The sequence below is a fragment of the Annulohypoxylon truncatum genome, assembly GCF_022578515.1.
Source record: "Annulohypoxylon truncatum strain CBS 140777 unplaced genomic scaffold F4807scaffold_8, whole genome shotgun sequence".
Classification (NCBI taxonomy): domain Eukaryota; kingdom Fungi; phylum Ascomycota; class Sordariomycetes; order Xylariales; family Hypoxylaceae; genus Annulohypoxylon; species Annulohypoxylon truncatum.
In genome coordinates, this window is record NW_025953794.1 from 697,893 (window position 1) to 717,159 (window position 19,267).

The window sequence follows — 19,267 nt, forward strand, 5'->3', positions numbered from 1 at the left end:
TAATGCAGTTCGGCGAAATCTTATTGGCCAGGCTATGCCAAAGCTTAAGTCAATTCTGTAATGAAATTGGCCAAGAAATTGGAAGGGTCCTTATATTTGTGTGGGTCGTGACAATCAATTGTCGATAAGGGACCAGAAAATAATAACATAAAATGTCGGCGAAGACCCCTTTTGCATGTCACCTTCTTTTCGACTACTCCAACGCCTGTCTTATTGCTTCGTCAACGATCTCAGTCGTCAATCCCTAATATATTCTGAATTAGTTCTTGTAATCAGTCGCATTCATTATAATTGTTTTTCAGTCAATCCTTCAAAATGCCGTCCAAGATCGAACTTGAGAAGCAGGATAGGGCCCGCGATGCCGCCTTCAACAAGGCCATGCATGGAAACACCGCCCTTAGCGCTGGAGGTTTCCGGGCCATGATTGGAAAGGGTGGCAAGGGCACTGATGCGCAACGGGCTGCTACTGAAGAATACTTCAAGCACTGGGATAACAAGGACGCGAAGGACGAGACAGAGGAGGACCGCGCAAAGCGCACAGCGGAATACGCTACCCTGACTAGACAGTACGTCTCATTTATCTTAACGATCTCTTTGCGCGTATATCTTCCGGCATTAACACTGTTTTAGTTACTACAACCTTGCTACAGACTTGTACGAGTACGGTTGGGGCCAGTCCTTCCACTTCTGCCGCTACTCCATTGGTGAGACTTTCTACCAGGCAATATCCCGACATGAACACTATCTCGCACATCAAATTGGTATCAAGGAGGGGATGAAGGTGTTGGATGTTGGTTGCGGTGTTGGTGGCCCTGCTCGAGAGATCGCCAAGTTCACCGGTTGCCATGTTACCGGCTTGAACAACAACGATTACCAGATTCAGCGTGCCACGCACTATGCTGCTAAGGAGGGTCTGTCCAACCAATTGACATTCGTCAAAGGTGATTTCATGGTAAGTTTCAATTGCGCCCCCTATTGCTCGATATTGCATTTCCGGAATACTGACCCGATCAATAGCAAATGGATTTCCCTGATAACACGTTTGATGCCGTGTATGCGATTGAGGCCACGGTGCACGCGCCCAAGCTCTCTGGTGTTTACAGCGAAATCTTGCGCGTGCTGAAGCCCGGTGGTGTTTTCGGCGTGTACGAGTGGCTCATGACCGACGAGTACGACAATGACAACCTCGAGCACCGTGAGATCCGCCTCGGAATCGAGCAGGGCGATGGTATTTCCAACATGGTGAAGATCGAGGAGGGCCTAGAGGCCATGAAGATTGCCGGTTTTGAGCTGCTGCACCACGAAGATCTCGCTGATCGCCCTGACCCTATCCCCTGGTACTGGCCTCTTGCTGGCAAATGGAAGTACATGCAATCAGTATTCGACACCTTTACTATTGCGCGAATGACGTGGTGGGGTCGTCTACTAGCTCACAACTTCGCCGGTGCTTTAGAAGCAACTGGTTTAGCTCCGGCTGGTACCAAGAAGACGGCCGACAGTCTGGCTCGTGCCGGCGACTGCTTAGTCGCAGGCGGAGAGAAGCATCTCTTCACACCGATGTACCTGATGGTTGGCAAGAAGCCTGAACAATGATCGATATCGAAATTGATACGATATAGTGCATCAAGGGGAGATAAGCAATGTGCTTATAAGCACAGTAATGAGTCAAGACGCAACGTCAATGTCTTCTAATACTAATAATACCAAACCACCGAAGAGCCTTCCAAGGCCGAATCTAGGATAATAGACTAGCCCTGGCTCCGACTTCTCTGTATATACCTAAGACATAGAAGCATACCTGCTGGCCGCACTCGATAGCCTTTACTATATATACTTGCTAGAATTATCGAAATAGAATAATTTGGAAATACTGTTCGTTTTCTGATGTGAAGGTGCTGAATCGTATTTCACGGATTGATGATTCTCAGCTCAATAACATCTTACATACGTCAACTCTAATCAATAATTGGTTACACATATTAATCATCTTGTATAGAAGATAGTCGGATTGGGCCAATCCCCAGCAGCATATATGTAACAAACATTGAAATGCACACGGATTACCCCCAACGGAGAACTCCCCAATCGACGTCCGAGATAAGGCAAGAGATAGGGTAAGCGTTTGTCAAATAAGAATAATTCTGAAGCATAGAGAAAACTATACCTATAACAGTGAGTTGGTAGCTTCAGAAACGCATTAGTGCATGGCCATTCATGATCTCGACATCGTTAATCGGAATAGTTTCATTTTTGTTAACTCAGACAGGAACTGATTAAATAAATATTTTGGGTACGTACCTATCTTTTCGAGGGATGGAGATTCCAAAGCTCCGATAAATCGGAAAGGCAGTCAGCTAACCCCGAAAGGGTTTAGCGCATCCTTAACCTCAACAAGCTGTTCCTATTCCATCCGAAAAAAAAGTTGGGAGACGACTGCGAATTGATAGCAACTCCAAAAAAAAGGCTGACGGAGAAAATCGCTCTTCAAACTCTCTCGTAATCAACCACCGTTATCCGTCACCAGACCGCAAACCAAGCCAACTTCTTGTCGGCTGGGAGTTTGCTTCCAATTGGTTTCTATCTTTCTCTCCCTTCCTAACTATCCTCTCCCCACTACTCAATCCCTCAACCCGATCAACATGTCGCGATATCTCCGCCCGGCAGCTCGACTAGCTGCTTCTGCTCGCACCGCCGCAGCTCCCCGAGCCGTGACACGATTTGCCCCTGCTTCTTTCGCCGTCTCTCAGCGAAGGACGTTCGCCGATGTAAAAGGAACCAAGGATTACACCGTCCGTGATGCCCTCAACGAGGCCATGGCTGAGGAGCTGGAGGCGAACGACAAGGTTTTCATTCTCGGCGAGGAGGTCGCCCAGTACAACGGAGCATACAAGGTTACGAAAGGTCTATTAGATCGCTTCGGCGACAAGAGGGTCATCGACACGCCGATTACGGAGAGTGGTTTCTGCGGTTTGGCCGTTGGTGCTGCCCTAAGCGGTTTACATCCTATCGTGAGTAGAAAGATAAAACGGCCCGGAAGTCAAAATGAGAAGGTCAAGGGTTAATCGAATATGTGATATTTAGTGCGAGTTCATGACCTTCAACTTTGCCATGCAGGCTATCGATCAGATCGTCAACAGTGCTGCCAAGACCCTTTACATGTCTGGTGGTATCCAGCCTTGTAACATTACCTTCCGTGGGCCCAACGGTTTCGCGGCGGGTGTCGGCGCTCAGCACTCCCAAGACTACAGTGCTTGGTACGGTTCGATTCCCGGTCTTAAGGTTGTTTCTCCCTGGTCCGCCGAAGATGCCAAGGGCCTGTTGAAGGCTGCTATCCGCGATCCTAACCCCGTTGTTGTCCTCGAGAACGAGCTTATGTACGGTCAAACTTTCCCCATGTCCGAGGCTGCGCAGAAGGACGACTTCGTCATTCCGTTCGGCAAGGCCAAGATCGAGCGCCAGGGCAAGGATCTTACCATTGTTTCCCTGTCGCGTACCGTTGGTCAGTGCTTAGTTGCAGCTGAGGGTCTTAAGAAGAAGTATGGGGTGGATGCTGAGGTCATCAACCTGCGATCAGTCAAGCCTCTGGATATTGAGAGCATTGTCCAATCAGTCAAGAAGACTCACCGCCTTATCTCGGTCGAGTCCGGATTCCCCTTTGCTGGTATGGGTGCTGAGATCCTCGCTACGACTATGGAGTACGCCTTTGACTATTTGGATGCCCCTGCGCAACGAATTACCGGTGCTGAGGTTCCCACCCCCTACGCCCAAGGTCTCGAGCTGATGAGCTTCCCGACCGAGCAACTGATCGAGGACTTCGCCGCGAAGGTGCTACGCGTGTAAATGACGAAAATGGGTACCGACTTATATAGAAGGGGAGTTTGAGGCATGAGCAATGTACAATATTAATCATTTACTACCTGGTACATGTGATTACTGGATTAGGTGTCTCGAAGACGGCGGAGTCATTCCCACGACGAAAAAGGATTACATTGATTTAACACGATGCACTCTTCCCTATGCTTCTCTCCGTGCCATGCAAGACTTTAGCCATTTTTTGACCATCACTTTTCAGGAGTAGTTTATATGCGTGCTCCAATTTGCGAACAAACACTAGTGCAAAAATGAGGATGTTCGATATGCGGGTTGGACCTGTATGGTGCGACCTTCTTAGTCGAGAAAGGTAAAATGCACATGTATGTAACTGTATATATGCAACTGTAGTATGGCGTATATCAAAAGTTCTCGGGCACAAAAACTTGCCTGGCCCGGGGGGGCTTTATATTCAAATGTGGACGGGAAGATAGAGCCAGGAGCCGGGCGCGTGGATTGGACCGAACCTGCACTACCGGTTACCATCCATTCAACATCCATGTTATTCCGTGGGTTTGACTTGCATGGCTACTGCGAAGTAGACCAACCGAAAAAAAACACCTGATGATGTTCAAGTTGGTTAGGGATCCCGCATAACGCTAGCGACGACGCTCATCCTTTTTTTCCTGTCTTTTTTATTTCCTTTTTTTTCTGTGGTAGCAAAAGTACATACCTAGGCTGGCACACAGACGTATTTGAGCCAACCGGGCTCGAGGAAAGCTTGGTCCACCCACCTAAGCCAAGGTGAGGGACGATAGATTGGAGGGGATATACGTACCTAATTTACCTACATATTGAGTGCATACCATAGCATGAGCGATGTAGGGTACGTATAGGCGTATTGTAAAGCGAGTACGTGTGCTAAAAGTTGCTTGATCGACGTCCCGAAAATGCCAAACCCGAGTACATGGGTTACCCGCTGTGTTGGAGGCGCTGGAGGTAAAATGAGAACCTAGATCATCATGCATGACCTAAGGAACCCTCCCCAAGAACCGGAGATGGGGGATGGATGTCAGCTTTTGGCAGGCGCGGGTAGATGCTTTTGTTAGGTAATGCACCTTATAACTCACACACACACGTTCCAGCCCTAGAGCACCCAGCAAGTCGGCTCATGCTGTTTAATAAGCGCAGCAAAGAGAGGGATCCGGGGGCGGGAGTGGGAGTTTATCGACAGATCATACATGGATGGTTATGTATGTGATATGTAACATACACGAAAAGATATCCAGAAATCAGGTCAGGCCAGGTCAGTTCTGCCCTCGATAAGGCTTATTCCGACCACGCATCTTTTTATCCTGCCATTTTTTTAGTCTCTTTTTTTTTCCTTTGATCTTTCCTGGATTCATACATAGCATAACCAACCGTACATAACCATATGCCACTTTACATATAACGGTACCGGTACCTACTAGGTAGGTTTCTCCCGCCGCAGTGGTAACCTAAGCTTTAAAGCTTACCTACCCCTATTCTAATTTAGGAAAATAAGAGGGAAGATTTGATGGGTGGGAAAGTAAAAAAGTAAACATAAGGTTCAATACGCGGTAAATGAGCATTCGACATTTGGCAAGCACGACGCCCTTTCATCGCTGACCGCCATTATAATCGAGAAAAGTCAAAAATAGCACCAAGCTCCAAGAGGGCAAGAAGGCAGCAAGCACAGCAAGCAAGTAGCGTACTTGCATCTTTGCGGTTCCTCTTTGGGATCCACCCGTCCACTCATCCACCGCGACTGCCCAGTATTGCGACTGGGAATCTAAATTTTGGGGCCATTCCCGGGGTGACACCCTAGAAATCTGGAAATACCCCGCTGCGCTGGGCTTGGGTCGATTTCTTCGATTTCTACTTGTTACACTCTCAGAACTCTTTTACTTTTCACTGCCTAGTTTCTTTAATTCCTTCTACCTACCCAGTCCTCGTCCTCCTCACCCTTCGTCTCAATCCCGGTCCTCGACCATACTTCGATTGTCGATAGTGAGAATCTTGGGTCCTTGTTGGCAAGGAATAAACCGTCAATTCATTTTATTTCGGATCTTTCCATCGACGAGGGTTACTACTTTGTATTACCGTTGGAAATAAGATCCCAAAGTGTGTAGTTTTATTTATATATTTTATATTCTATATTCTAACCATCGCCCACACGCTCCTTCGCCCCGTTCTGTGTTTATTCTGTTTCGGTTTTGTTTTGCTTTTACTTCTTGTCATTGACATATTGTCGTATTATCAAAATATCCCCTCCCACCCGTTTGGCGCCCTCCCAGCTGAGGCGAAAGTCATATCCCACAACGTAACCCCTCCCAAACGAGCTGACCCAAAGGATTCATTAGTGCAAAATCCCCGATGGCGTACAAACCGACTACCGCGGGGGCCGGCGGCAGCGGTTCTGGTAGCACCCAACCAAACCTGCCCGAACCAGCGGCGATTATGGTTGCTTCCGATATAGATGAAGAGGTATGAAATGATACGTCTCTGCCATTGTGTGGGGGACGAACACAGCGATAGCCTATTGACAGCAGGCGATGCTAGTGACGATATATTTCGTATTATTCTTGAGTCAGAGAAAGTCAGGGTTTAACCAATTCATTTGAACTTACAGGAGGTCTATATACAGGATGACGACGACGATGTAGACTCGGCCCTAGGAGACGATGCGTTAGTTGCCTTATTCTTTTCACCGAGACACCTCTGAGCTGCTGATGAAGGGGATGACGCTTTTGTACTTAACGTAGTATTTTTTTCTTATCTCATGAGAACTCGCAATGTTGACTTTTCTCACAGCTCGAGTGTTATACATTCTATCACATCCAGTATCCTGGAATACAGGACTATCGGTGGGCGGACGTTCCATAGCGAGAAGCATAATAGTTCCTACTTCATACCGAACGATGAGCAGCAACTCCAATCTCAAGACATCACGTACGTATCAAATATACTCCAATTTCATGTATCCAGCTCGTCTCTATTGAGCCTAGAATGACTGGTTGTCTGTATACTCATCACGCAGAAGGCACTTCATGATTATATTCAAGTAAATCGCTGACCTTCATTCATAGGCATCATTACCTCACTATGCTGATAGGAGATAAACTATTCCTTGCTCCTATACCAGAGAATGTTCAAGTAGGTCGGACCTTTGCTATCAATCACAAGATGCTGATGCTACCTCCTTACTAGAGAGTGCTGGATATTGGAACCGGAACAGGTAAGCACCAGAACTCAGCCTAGCCAGTCCTACGAAATAATCATTTTTAACCTTATATATAGGAATATGGTCTATGTAAGTTACAATGAGATGACATGTTTTTCGGCCTAGTCTTCCTCTTCTCCGTATATTTCGTTTCCCCGTTTCCATTCCCCTATCAAGTTGAAGGGGCACCTTACGGACCTACCGGTCATCCTAGCTGACACTAAACTCGTAACAGCGTCTTCTCAGAAGCGTATCCGAACGCGGAAGTAATAGGCACAGATCTCTCACCCACACAACCGCTCTGGGTCCCTCCTAATGTCAAGTTCGAACTGGATGATTGCACGCAACCATGGACGTGGTCCGAGAACAGCTTCGACTTTGTGCACATGCGGTACCTGTTTGGAGGCATCGCTGACTGGGATGAACTCCTGCGGCAGGCATACCGAGTTACCCGTCCCGGCGGTTGGGCCCAGAGCTGCGAGGCGGATGTCGATATCCGGAGCGACGATGACAGTATTCCCGCAGATAGTCCTTTCGTAACGTTTTGGAATAGGCTGTATCGCGAATCACAGCCGAAACTAGGTGTTTCATTCCAGCCGATTGACGATGACGTCCAGAGAAAGGCGTTCGAGAGGGCGGGGTTCGAATGTATTGAAGTGCATGATTACAAGGTTAGTCTAAATGCCAGTTCGTAATTCTTACTAAGGAGTAGCTTGGATAAAAGGCGCAATCTATCCTGTTTTTCTGCCATAGGCTTTCCCTAAATCTGCTACTTCCTTACACCCCCACTAGAATAGCTGACTCACATACGAAACCAGTTTCCGATAGGAGGATGGCCGGCTGATAAAAGGCTCGCCGAGATAGGCATGTACGTCCAAATGACCATGCTGAATGACGTTGAAGGTGAGTGAGGATAACCTTTCTCCCTTCGAGCCTTTCTGACCATATGACCGCTCGTAGGATATACCCTCTTCCTATGGAAAACGGTCATGGGCGAGAACACGCCGGGCTACGAGGAAGAACTAGCAAAAATGAAGAAAGAACTAAAGAGCAAGAAGAGGCATGGATACATGAGGTGTCGATATGTGTTCGGTAGAAAACCGTATTTGTGATTGAGATAGGAGGGGGGCAAGATTATCTGTCTTTATATGTGTGTGCATGCCGTGGGCGAGACCAGGATTATACCATTCGTGGGAGATAGCCGGTAGCGGGCTGTGAATGTTCGGAGAGCGAAGATGATCTAGGGGATATTAACATTCATATGCATACTCGGGCGGCTGCGCTTCTTTCTATTGCATAGGTAAGAAAAGGGGGATATATCCACGCGAGAAAGCGTTGTTTTTTTTTTTTTTGGATTAAGATTATGAATCATGAAGAATTATAGCGGGGAAAGACATAGATTGGAGAGGCAACCTCGTGGACCTGAGTGATGTATCTAGGGGATTGAGAACAGAGTAATACCTTCTTGACTTGTGGTTCTTCGTCATTGATGCGATACTGATCAGCGGTCATCCAACTGATATTAGGTATGGGATATCCCTTACTTCGGAGCCAAACTGTTAACTACCCAGCCTCTGAGGTTCATGACGGGAATCGATGGTGTGACCTAGATATGGCGATTGAAGATAGGTCGAGATCCTAAAGGTGTAAGCTTTGTTGTTGAAACCTTCGTGAGACGTTGGGTGGTTATTAGGCAATGTAAGGTTAACTTAAAGCCTAATTTCCACCTAAGAAGAAAAGGAAAGATGGCACGGTGATATTGTCTCAGGCTTGCGGCTCTCCTTTCTTTATGTGGAGCCTCTTTCGATAGTCGCGCCTCCAATCCTGCCATTCCATTGCAATAGTCAAACGGAGTTTCTAAGAGAATCGATAGCAGATCGGACACGCACATCGAAGAGGTTTGTCTTAGATTATAAGAGCCGTTGGTAACGTCATTATCTACTGAGACATCCGACTCAGACGCCACGAGATCCAAAATTCAGAGACATCTTCGCGCCAAACGCGCGGACCGCTTATGCCATCCTATTAAGCTGCGACGACTACTCAGCGTTGGAGTGTCGGCGCTAAAAATGTTTTACGCAAGCCTCGGCCTTCAAACAGGTCTCAGAACTTTATCTAGTCCGTTTCCCCCCCGGCGGATCTGCCGACGGGACCGGATGGCATACGTATGAATTCGCGGCATAAAGGTGGTGAGAGAATAAATAGTCTTTGTTCACGGTTCGAAGGAGCAGCACGTTACGTACCGATCTGGCGCTGGCATTGAGTTTGATTCGACCAAGGAGAAATAGGATCGTTACACCGCATAAAACGCATAAGACGTCGTGAGTGAATGAGCCCTACGCTGGTTCGGTTCGACATTGCTTTATCTCGTCCCGGTGTAGAATAAAACGTAGGGTCGTGCTCTGTCGCCCCTCGGGCAAAGCTCCTCTGACTTCCCAAGCCCTCCTACAGCCATCTCAGTGAAGACCTAGACCTCAACATGAATATCATATGGCCTTATGGCCTGAGTAGCATCTATCTATTGACGTACTTACCCCTTATCGTATTCATCGGAAGCCTGTCGGTGGTCCTCTACAGACTTACATTTCACCCTCTTGCTCGTTTCCCAGGGCCAATTTTGGCCGCTTCTACTGGACTTTATGAAGCTTACTACCAGTGTATCAAAGATGGAGGGGGTAGATACTGGGTCGAGATCCAGAAGATGCACCAACGTTACGGTACCAACCTCCTTACCTATCCTTCTCCTATCAAGCCCATTTCTCCCAGCCAAAAGTCCTAGGCTATCTCAAGGCAACTTAGGTAGTTTGAGCTAACCCATCATCCAGGACCCATAGTCCGCATCAACCCGTGGGAAGTCCACATCGCGGACCCGGACTGGAACGCGGTGTACAAGTACTCGGCGAAGGCGTCGAAGCCGCGCTGGTTCTACTTCCGCTTCTTCGGCAAGTTCCCCAGCACCAACGTGGCCGAGTCGCACGCCCTGCACCAGCTGCGCCGGGGGCCGCTGCAGACGTACTTCGCGTCCTCCAACATCCAGCGCTACATGCCGACCATCGTGGCCCAGGTCGACAAGCTGTGCGCGCGGTTGCGCGCTGTCGCTGCTAATAACGATAAGGACAATAAAAACAGCAACAGTAACAGCCACAGCCATAACAGCAAGGAGGATGGGAACGTGGTGAGTCTAAGCGATGCGTTCAGGTGTCTGGCCACGGACGTCGCGACGGGGTTCGCGTTCGGGGCGCCGTTCGGACACCTGGACGAGCCGAGCTTCGACCGCGAGTTCAACCTGAGCGTGAAGATGGTCGTCAAGGCGAGTATGTGGAGCAGGCATACCTTCGGCCTGTTCCTGCCGGTACTGCATAGCTTGCCGGAGAGCATCGCGCGGCGGATGAACCCGGCGTTTGGGCGGGTGATGTGGATGAAGGATGTAAGTCATCGTGTCTAAATCCCGGATCCAGTTCGTTGCGTGTTATGAGGGGTGCTGGAAAGTGGGCTTACACGACAGACAGACGATGATCAGCTGCGTCCGCCGCTCGATGAACAAGCCCGAGCCGGCGCCAGGGAGCCCGCAGGACATGATACAGACGCTGCTGGCCTCGAACCTTCCGGCGGAGGAGAAAACGTTCCCGCGTCTCTTCTCCGAGAGCCGGTCCGTCATCATGGCCGGCACGGAGACCACGGCCACGACCCTGGTGTGCATCACGAGCAACCTGCTCAGCGACCCGGCGAAAGCCCAGAAGCTGCGCCACGAGCTAAGCGTCGCTGAGATGGCTAAGGGAGGAGCGCTTGAGTACGCTGACTTGCGGGAGCTGCCGTACATCACCGGTGTGATCAACGAGGGCCTGCGGCTGGCGAACCCGACGCCGAGCCGGTTGCCTCGGGTCTGCGAGGACCAGGATTTGACGTATAAGCAATGGGTTATTCCACGGGGTGTAAGTCTTCTCTCACCCCAGTCTGCGAAAATACTCACTTTCACGAAGCATTTCCCTCCTCCTTTCTCATTTTCTCCTAGGTAGGTACGTAGCTAACAATAACTCCCTCTCAGACCACCATCTCAACAACAACCCAAGACATCCACGACTCCCCCTCCATCTTCGCCAACCCGACCAAATTCCTCCCCGAGCGCTGGGCCGACCCGGCGGAGCGTAGGCGCTTGAACAAGTACCTGCAGCCGTGGGGGCGCGGCACGCGGCTGTGCCTGGGAACCGAGCTCGCCACCATCGACGCGTACCTGGCCGTGTCGCGGCTGTTCGGGCCGAGCGCGGGCTTCGATATGCGGATCCACGACACGAAGGACGAGGACTGGGTTGCGTATCATGAGTGGTTTGCTGGGTTTCCGAAGGGGAAGGGGTTGAGGGTTAGGGTCTTTAAGAGTAAGGGGAATGAGAAAGGAAATATTTGATCAACTTGTGAAGTACTTAGTTAGAACTGTATAAGTCACCCGGATATAAAAATGTCGTTGAATAGGTAAGAAGGGTCTAGGCGCTCTTCGGGGGCGGATTATTCCTCTACTACGTATTTGGTGGGTGGCTTGGCTGAGCTCAGGGGTTCACGGCATAAAAGGGGCTTTGTACTCTGTGTAACTTAACACTCATAATACAACTTACGTCGTGTATTTTATACTTCATTCGTTCTGTATATGAATGGAATGACGGCAGTTCATATGCTGCGGTAGATAGGGTAGTAAGGGGAGGAGGATATTCCCTTACGCCCAATTCAAACCAAGCTCATAAATCACCATTACCGTCGGGCTGGAAGATATACCCGACAATATTAGCACATCTTTCGTACTATAATACAAAGCCCCGGCTACAGGTAGGTACATCAATTAGCTAGAAAGAAACTATTTTATTGTCAGAAACATGTTGACTTGCTAGGAGCTTGGTTGAAGGTATGTCACAATGGCTGTATGTCATGAATACAGATATGACGGTAGCAGGATAGGCATTCCGAATAACTTCGGGATACAGAAGATTTACCAACATTCAAAACAATCTCAAACAAGTATGAATGAATTACCACCTAATAGAGCCCGGATTCAAAGTAGTGTTTTCATATTTAGTGCCTTATTAGTAATATCCATTACACATCAATACGCAGAGTTCATAGTTTTAATGGAGTTTCTTTGCTGGCAAGCTTCTAGCTACAGCCATCTTACCTTTTCCATTACTAAACCACTCTGTTTTCTACGGAGTATCACCAAGACGACCTAACGGCTCCCTTCGTTCGTACCTATCTAGCACGAATCCGCGAAGCTTCAATTATCACCATAAGCCCTAAGGTATCAATTCGCGTCTGTACATCAATCTACCTTCACTCACAACAACCTCCCGCCGCTATAAAAAGGAGAACCAGCACGACCACGCATCGCGAAAATCGTTACATCGCGCCCTCAGCTCGTCTCTCTAGCCCCTTCCTCCCTTTCCGCCCAACCCAACCCCATCATGCCCGGCGCATCTCCACCTCGCCAGCAACGACTCGAAAACCTCCAGCCCGACGCAGCGGAGAAAACGGCCAGCAATCACTCCATACGTACATACGTACATAACATACATACCACACACAGGTAGCAAAAAGACGGCGAAGGTATTCCGAACCCACTTCTCCGCACCGCGGCCGGATGGGATCAGATCAGCACCGTTACAAAAAGCAAGGTATAAGCAAGTAAAAATTACGGCCTTACTACTGTAGCCCATAAAAAAAACCTCCAAACCTGGTTTGCTCCACAAAGGATAATCGCCAGATTTTATGTAACCCAAAAAGTGACGCACCGCGCTACGCTACACTTGCGTTATGCACGTAGGCCCAACCGGCCTCAGGTCGACACGTTTTTTTTTTCCCCTCCCATCCTTCCCTGCCCCGTCTCGCGTTATACAGCAACACCCCCTTTACCCACCCTTACCCACCTACCCTCGTGGCGAGAACGGGAGGGGAGTAGGGGAATGTGGAATGAGATGGGATGGCGACATACAATGGGCCCCGCGTTCCGGTTGACATCGCTCCGTCGAGCTGGGACCGGATGGGCGGGAACATTTCATTAGTCACCTACCTAACCATATACCTAATCCCTACGCGACTGCCGGGCTAAGGAAGAATTCCCGGGCCGTCGCGCGACGTCTAGATCTTCCCAATGGGCTGGGTTGCCGCGAGATTGGGAATCTAGCCTAGCTTGCCCCGCCTACTTGTGGGTGGCACAAGTTGTTGCTTACATGATGTGGGTGCGGCCGTTTTGTGAGAACACTCGCGAGAAGGATGATTGGGCTAGAAAGAGGCTCTTGAGTGTCCTACGTGAGATAACTTAACGGAAGGCCCCGACTATTCTTCTAGAAAGTAGCACATTTATTGACTCGGATTTATAGATTAAATCGAAGCACGGCTACTTGTTCCCCACTTTCTTCTCGGGCATTCGTTGGTTAGTTTCAAGATTAATGGCGTAGAAAAGCTCATCCATTGCTGATACTTAAGGCCTAGATTACGCCGCAGTCCCTAGAGTGGTAGTCGTCAGACGTGAGGCCAGAGGCTCACGTGCCCGCCCATTGTGTACGCCTACGCCATCCTCGGAACTATTGGCTGCGAGGTCCATAAGTTCCAACGCCCTTGTAAGTACCTCACGGTCCTTCTCGAACGTCAACTTCTCGACGGCTTTGTCACACTCGACGAATTCGGGCTTGAACTGGACTTCTCCCTCTCCCGCGATACCGTCTAAATCTGCGATGAACCACCAGACCAACTTGACCCCCTTTCCTTTCCCTAGATCTCGAACATCGAGCATGAAAGGCTCTGTCAAACTGTCATAGGTCCGTGCCACATCTTTGACGTCGGCTGATTCGAAGTCGGATGGTGCCCGAGTAGCCATGGTTAACGGGCGTAATTGGATCGCGTAGCCAGTCTCTTCGCGAACTTCTCGTATCGCCGCATCTTTCCGGGACTCATTGCAGTTTCGTCTTCCTTTCGGTAGCAGCCATTCGTCTTCAGGGCCGTAGTGTTGTAGGAGGACTCGTTTAAGGTTGGTGGAAGTGTCAAATACTATTGCTCCACAAGCCTCAACAAATTGTTCCGAAGGGTAGAGGGTGCTCTTCCACCATACTGCTGCCATCGTCTTGTCGACGTTATTCTCGAATAGCTAGGAAGTTACCGAATCTTCGCGGCTTAGGCGGAAAGCCTAAACCAACGTTTTACTACAGAGGTAGAAGATAATACCAAGAGGCTAAGCCGCGTAGGTACGCACAAACCCTGCGTTAATTTTGCTTGCCGTAAGGGATAAATGAATCACCGGCTAGAAGGCTTGTATCACACCAAGCACCAAGCTGCCTAAGAAAGCCTCAGTGGCCACCTAGAGTGGCCCATGGCACCAGTTAACGAGCCGCATTTCCTCACGAGCCGCAAGCGAACAAGATAGCAGATAAACAAAGCTCCCGGAATCACCGGTTTCTCAGGCAGATCGGGTCGTCTGACATGATAGAATACCGTGCAACCCAACCTGGCAATTCGCTTCTCAGATATCATATTCCAAGCAATACAATGCGGGCCGGGGCGATATAAATGCACAATCGGATCACTCCATTGGACGGACGAAAGGCTCTTGCTGACGCTGCCGATGATCTCGGCTCCTCAGCATGGTAGATGAGTGGCACAGATGTATCGGACTAACCTTAACTCGCGCAACTAGGAATTGGCGAGACCCGAAATGGATACTGACGACCATATTGCGTGAGGGGGGGGGGGGGGGGACAGAATCATCGGCGCCAACGGCAGCGCACCGCGAAAAATAAACCCATCTTGACCGAAGATCAGAGCAGATTTTGTATTTCGGCTAGTCGAGAATGGCGAAAAGTCGGACGCTTAAAGCCGATGCACGTTGGACCCTGATCCGTCTTCTTGGGTAAGATGACTAGACGTCCATGCAAGCAGGGACTAAGGCATCGTCAGGGTTCGACGATAACCACGTAAAGCGAATCCGACTTGATGGCACAGATACGGGCCGGTGCGGGGGATTACGTGAGCACGAGGGAACATAATGGGAATGTAATGCAGGCTGTAATCAATAATCGAATTCTAGAGGGAATTGATAATGCAATTCGATGAATGGCAAAACCCATTCGTCCGTGAGACCTGGGCAAGAAGTTCTGGGATGAGATAGGGGAATATATTTGCGAATTAGAAGCAATTAGGAATGATGGTTAACATCAATCCCGTTCACTGGAACTAGACTTCTATCTTATGGATATTATTGAATTGGAGTGTTTTCTCCCGTCTCCCTGTAGCTGTAGCTGGTAATCAGAAAAGGGGGGAGAGGAAAAGGAGGGGTGACATTGAACAATAGACTATCGATAATGCGTAATTTCATGACCGCCGCCCAGGTGTTACAAGGCGGGCAGGCGGGGTATCAGAGGTACGAAGGTACAACGTAGGTATCATGATGTTTGAAACATCGTGGACCAGCAGCGGGGTCGTTGATCTTTAGGTCTTCGACTCTTCGTCGTCTCCAACATGTGAAAGTGGATTCAACCCTACACACCATGTTAATAAAAGTCATAGCGTCAGCGCCTGACTTTTCAGGATACTACCACTGTGTCTCGGAAGGTAAGAAGTAACTTGGAATGAAGAGGTCAAGTGACGACCTCCATAGAAGAAACGTGATCACCAATTTACATAGTGGAGGGATGTCTGGGACGAGAATAAGATAACGATTATAAGATAACGAGGATGACCATAAATAGCATGATAGTAGGGATAGTACATAGTAGGGCGCAATGCTACAGCACCTACTGCATGTCTCACCAGCCATCCCATGCCTAAGAGACGGCTAGGGCGGATCTAGGCGAACTGATCCGCCGCCCAAGGTTCGTGCCGTCATCTCCTTTAAGTCCACTAGGCGCTCTACATTGTACGTAGGTATTGTGGGTGTTGTGGTCATGTGGATGGCCGTACACACATAGCTAATCGTATAATGAGATTGGTCATAACTGTATGACACTCGCGATAAGCATCAAAGCGCCAGCCACATTGTCTAATATCAATCGATTGTAGGGTTGAAAGCAGCACAAGTGATTGACGAGATGAAATTGTTAGGCAATTGCTTTTAGGCACCTGGCTTCGTATTGGGGGTTTCGGTACTTGCGAATATAGCCAACTGCCTACTTCAATTTGAGTGAGGCAACCAACATTTGGTAGCGTAGAGAAGCCTTGTTTGGTCTTGCTTGGTCCGTGGTCCGTAGTTCATCTATTTGTCATGCCGTGTTGCAGATGAAGCAATTATGCCGGCAATTGGGTCTCAATTGACGAACAAATGGTTTGCCGGGACCAATCGTATTGTGCAATACGTCTTGATTTCTCAGACGTGGCCGTAGATGGTCTCGACTATCAATTGCCTTGCTAATTGAGTTCGAAAATGTACACAGCTAAGGTTAACTACTGCGTGCCTAGGTAGGTAGAAACTCCATATCTATCGAAGGGCGTTCTTCGAGATCTTGTAGATAGATACCCAATGGTCGAGTTCAAAGTGGCGATAATATGGTGCTTACTTGTTTGCTTCGATTGTCTCGACTCTCGACTCTCGAGGCTACCAATTGGAGATGTACGGAGTCGCTGCAAGTTGCCCGTCAATCGAGCATTTCTGCCTTCCCATTAGGCGCAATTCCTAAGAGCTATCCCCCGTGGCTCCTCTAGGCAAATAGAATAAACGTGGTGCCTAGTTAGGCATACGGGAGAACCTGAGAACCTGGTCGCACCGCAGCTCATAGGACCACGATTAATTAGCTTTTGAGAACGTCTCACCACACAGACACTCAGAGCTCGGGCACTTTCGGATCTGCGACGACAGTGCTCCCACCACTGAAGCTGTCATATGTTAATGATAAGAGATTTTGAGGCGGAGCTGGGGGCAAGCATAACGTAACGTAAATGAGCGGGAACAAGCAGTCGAAACAGGGAATACTTTGAGACTGGTGGAATTGATAGACTAGCTGCCTTCACCGTGCTCGGTCAGCGGAGCAATTGGCATAACTAATGTCAATTGAAGACTCTCCGGATCCGTCGGGGAAATGCCATTAGTATGCCCATATTCCGTTGATGACGATTAAGTGTGAAGGTAGTTAGTTTTCCAAGCTTGTCATCAGTAATAAATCCGTTAAAGTCCGGGTGGGACAATGACAAATTATAGGTACCTAACTGATAGTAGTCAGATCATCGTGGTCGATATCGCCGTTGCCACGAGGGCTAGAGGGTAAAATGGTCCGTAACCCGTAAATCCCGGAGCCCAGGCAGCAGAATATCGTTAGCACTGCCAGAATCCAGACTTTGTGTGCTACTGTACGTTATTCCGCATTCGTTCATGAAGATGAGGCAAGGCGTATCTAACGAAAAGAAGAAAGGGCCAAAGGGCTGAAAATTACATATTACCTACATTGTACATCTCGCCGACTGTCGACATGCTCCACGGCCTTAATTGTTACCACCACATAAACGCAGTTAAGAGATCTGGGGGCAGGCATAAGATTGGCGTTTGTGATGTGGAAGAAGAGATCTGTACCATCTGTACATGGCATCTATACATGGCATCTGTAGCCTGCCTACACACCTAGCAGCTTCCTAGCATCTCCAAAGACCCACTTTAATCACTCTCATACGCCCTGTTAATGAGGTACGGTTGGGGGGGCTTGTGACTTTAGCATATGACACGTTGTGAATGGTTAATCTGGCTTTGTACCTTCTGACGTGGGGACTCGTAGAGGTACCTCGGTGTCAAAAATGGTACTTGCGAGACTTTCCCCGAGTAGTGCCTAGCTTATCGATTGTATTAGACGTTCAAAGCGTAGAATGCATTTAGTTTACCTAGGTACATATAGATATAACAGCAAATTAACTTTAACCTAGAAGGGAAGTACTTGCTTATGCCTATCCAATGATAAGCTAGTAATAGCGATGAAATCGCACTTGAATGTCAATTGAGGGCCAAGCAAGCCCTGCATTTTCCCCCTCACTAGATTTCGCTAAGCAATGGCAATTCCGATTTTCTATTTGCCTTTTCTTCTTAATTTTCTTTTTCTTTTTCAATTCTTTCCAATTCTTCGCCTCGCTGCCCTCACAGTTATGACTCACTGACGAAACGGCTACCTGCTCTTTCAGCTCGGTCGAATCCACCCAATTATGGGCACTCGTCTGTATGTATTGCTTGTTTGATTGGCCAATTCGTTTTTGAAGCTTCCAATTGCTTCTTTTCGTCGGTCTAGGTGACTGAGGTGGCAGTTCTGGCTTCTTCTCCTCACTTTCGTTATCCAACTACTGGGCTGGTCCAATTGTTTGCTCAATCGCGTCTGTTCCCGAAGCATTTCATCTGCTAGGTGGTTAGGTGCCCGGATCTATTGCTGAATAGCCGCTCTACCCGCTCAGCCCACCTCGAGTCTTCTATCATCTATCAATGCAAGAAATGGCATTTCATTTATGGATTTTATGCTGGGTCAACCCCGGATGACGAACTGTGTCTTTGCGCCATCAAAACGCGGTCGCGCCTCTAATACCTACCAACCTAGGTAATAAAATCAGGATCCCATCCTACTGCGCTTCTATCATCCCAAGCCAGCTCCGGGGGAACTGATGGCCGGCAATTATTAGAATCAGGTTTTTAACAAGAGGAAAAAGATACTCCGCTGTGAGTTTCCTATCCATTGCATAATGTTCTTCCTGCACAATGGCAAATAGACATATGTACTCAGGTAGGTATTTGTCTTGCTGTTTTATTCCCAACTTAAAACCCTCATACTATGCGCCCCTTTTTTACCCCAAGTACATATTATTGTAGTCCTAGCATAAAACCATAACATTGTACACCAAAGTCTTCCTAAGCCTTCCTCGATATACATCTATGATCCTCGTCAACTTCCGTGCACATGTAGCTTGGCAAAGTTGCTGGCTAACGGGATGATGACATGTCAGATACGTACGGGTCAGCTATGAAGCTCACGAAAACTCTCAGATTCATCCGTGTGTTACTTTACTGCCTTGGTTGGTAGTTGTCATCGCCCACCTCATACGCTTACCAATTGGCCAACCGTTTGGGAACACCTGGTTTGCACAAATCCCATCCACAGTATCTGTCAAGGAGAACGACGACCAGACGTTGCGTGACACGACGCAAAATTCCACTTTCGTTATTGTCGCAATTTCAACCGTATTCGATCGAACTTTTCGATCCACTTATAGGGGGAGAGGTCA

The 19,267-nt window shown here is 48.5% G+C and overlaps 6 protein-coding genes across 6 annotated transcripts; 4 read left to right on the plus strand and 2 right to left on the minus strand.

The window, feature by feature from the left end:
* The first annotated feature begins 108 nt into the window (after nucleotides 1-108).
* Nucleotides 109-1,886, plus strand: F4807DRAFT_417111 (S-adenosyl-L-methionine-dependent methyltransferase). Its single transcript, XM_047997203.1, has 3 exons — nucleotides 109-566; nucleotides 631-952; nucleotides 1,018-1,886. Exons 1-3 carry the CDS (start codon nucleotides 316-318, stop codon nucleotides 1,591-1,593), a joined length of 1,149 nt encoding a protein of 382 aa, XP_047856501.1. The 5' UTR covers nucleotides 109-315; the 3' UTR covers nucleotides 1,594-1,886.
* A 230-nt stretch (nucleotides 1,887-2,116) lies between these two features.
* On the plus strand, nucleotides 2,117-4,031 carry F4807DRAFT_384070 (pyruvate dehydrogenase E1 component beta subunit mitochondrial precursor). The gene is made up of 2 exons (XM_047995815.1): nucleotides 2,117-3,008; nucleotides 3,082-4,031. The coding sequence occupies exons 1-2, from the start codon at nucleotides 2,640-2,642 to the stop codon at nucleotides 3,838-3,840; spliced, it is 1,128 nt and encodes a 375-aa protein (XP_047856502.1). The 5' UTR covers nucleotides 2,117-2,639; the 3' UTR covers nucleotides 3,841-4,031.
* Nucleotides 4,032-6,207: 2,176 nt separating this feature from the next.
* Nucleotides 6,208-8,166, plus strand: F4807DRAFT_458188 (S-adenosyl-L-methionine-dependent methyltransferase; the record flags this gene model as incomplete). The annotated part of the gene is made up of 9 exons (XM_048001167.1): nucleotides 6,208-6,318; nucleotides 6,464-6,519; nucleotides 6,646-6,783; nucleotides 6,921-6,987; nucleotides 7,042-7,069; nucleotides 7,132-7,144; nucleotides 7,290-7,725; nucleotides 7,873-7,957; nucleotides 8,015-8,166. 9 exons carry the CDS (start codon nucleotides 6,208-6,210, stop codon nucleotides 8,164-8,166), a joined length of 1,086 nt encoding a protein of 361 aa, XP_047856503.1.
* Nucleotides 8,167-9,533: 1,367 nt separating this feature from the next.
* Nucleotides 9,534-11,456, plus strand: F4807DRAFT_458189 (putative cytochrome P450; the record flags this gene model as incomplete). Its single annotated transcript, XM_048001168.1, has 4 exons — nucleotides 9,534-9,771; nucleotides 9,880-10,481; nucleotides 10,564-10,986; nucleotides 11,100-11,456. 4 exons carry the CDS (start codon nucleotides 9,534-9,536, stop codon nucleotides 11,454-11,456), a joined length of 1,620 nt encoding a protein of 539 aa, XP_047856504.1.
* A 749-nt stretch (nucleotides 11,457-12,205) lies between these two features.
* Nucleotides 12,206-12,896, minus strand: F4807DRAFT_417132 (uncharacterized protein). The gene has a single exon (XM_047997204.1). It carries the CDS (start codon nucleotides 12,748-12,750, stop codon nucleotides 12,460-12,462), a length of 291 nt encoding a protein of 96 aa, XP_047856505.1. The 5' UTR covers nucleotides 12,751-12,896; the 3' UTR covers nucleotides 12,206-12,459.
* Nucleotides 12,897-13,138: 242 nt separating this feature from the next.
* On the minus strand, nucleotides 13,139-14,257 carry F4807DRAFT_384173 (NUDIX domain-containing protein). Its single transcript, XM_047995816.1, has one exon. The coding sequence runs from the start codon at nucleotides 14,148-14,150 to the stop codon at nucleotides 13,527-13,529; it is 624 nt and encodes a 207-aa protein (XP_047856506.1). The 5' UTR covers nucleotides 14,151-14,257; the 3' UTR covers nucleotides 13,139-13,526.
* Nucleotides 14,258-19,267: the final 5,010 nt, after the last annotated feature.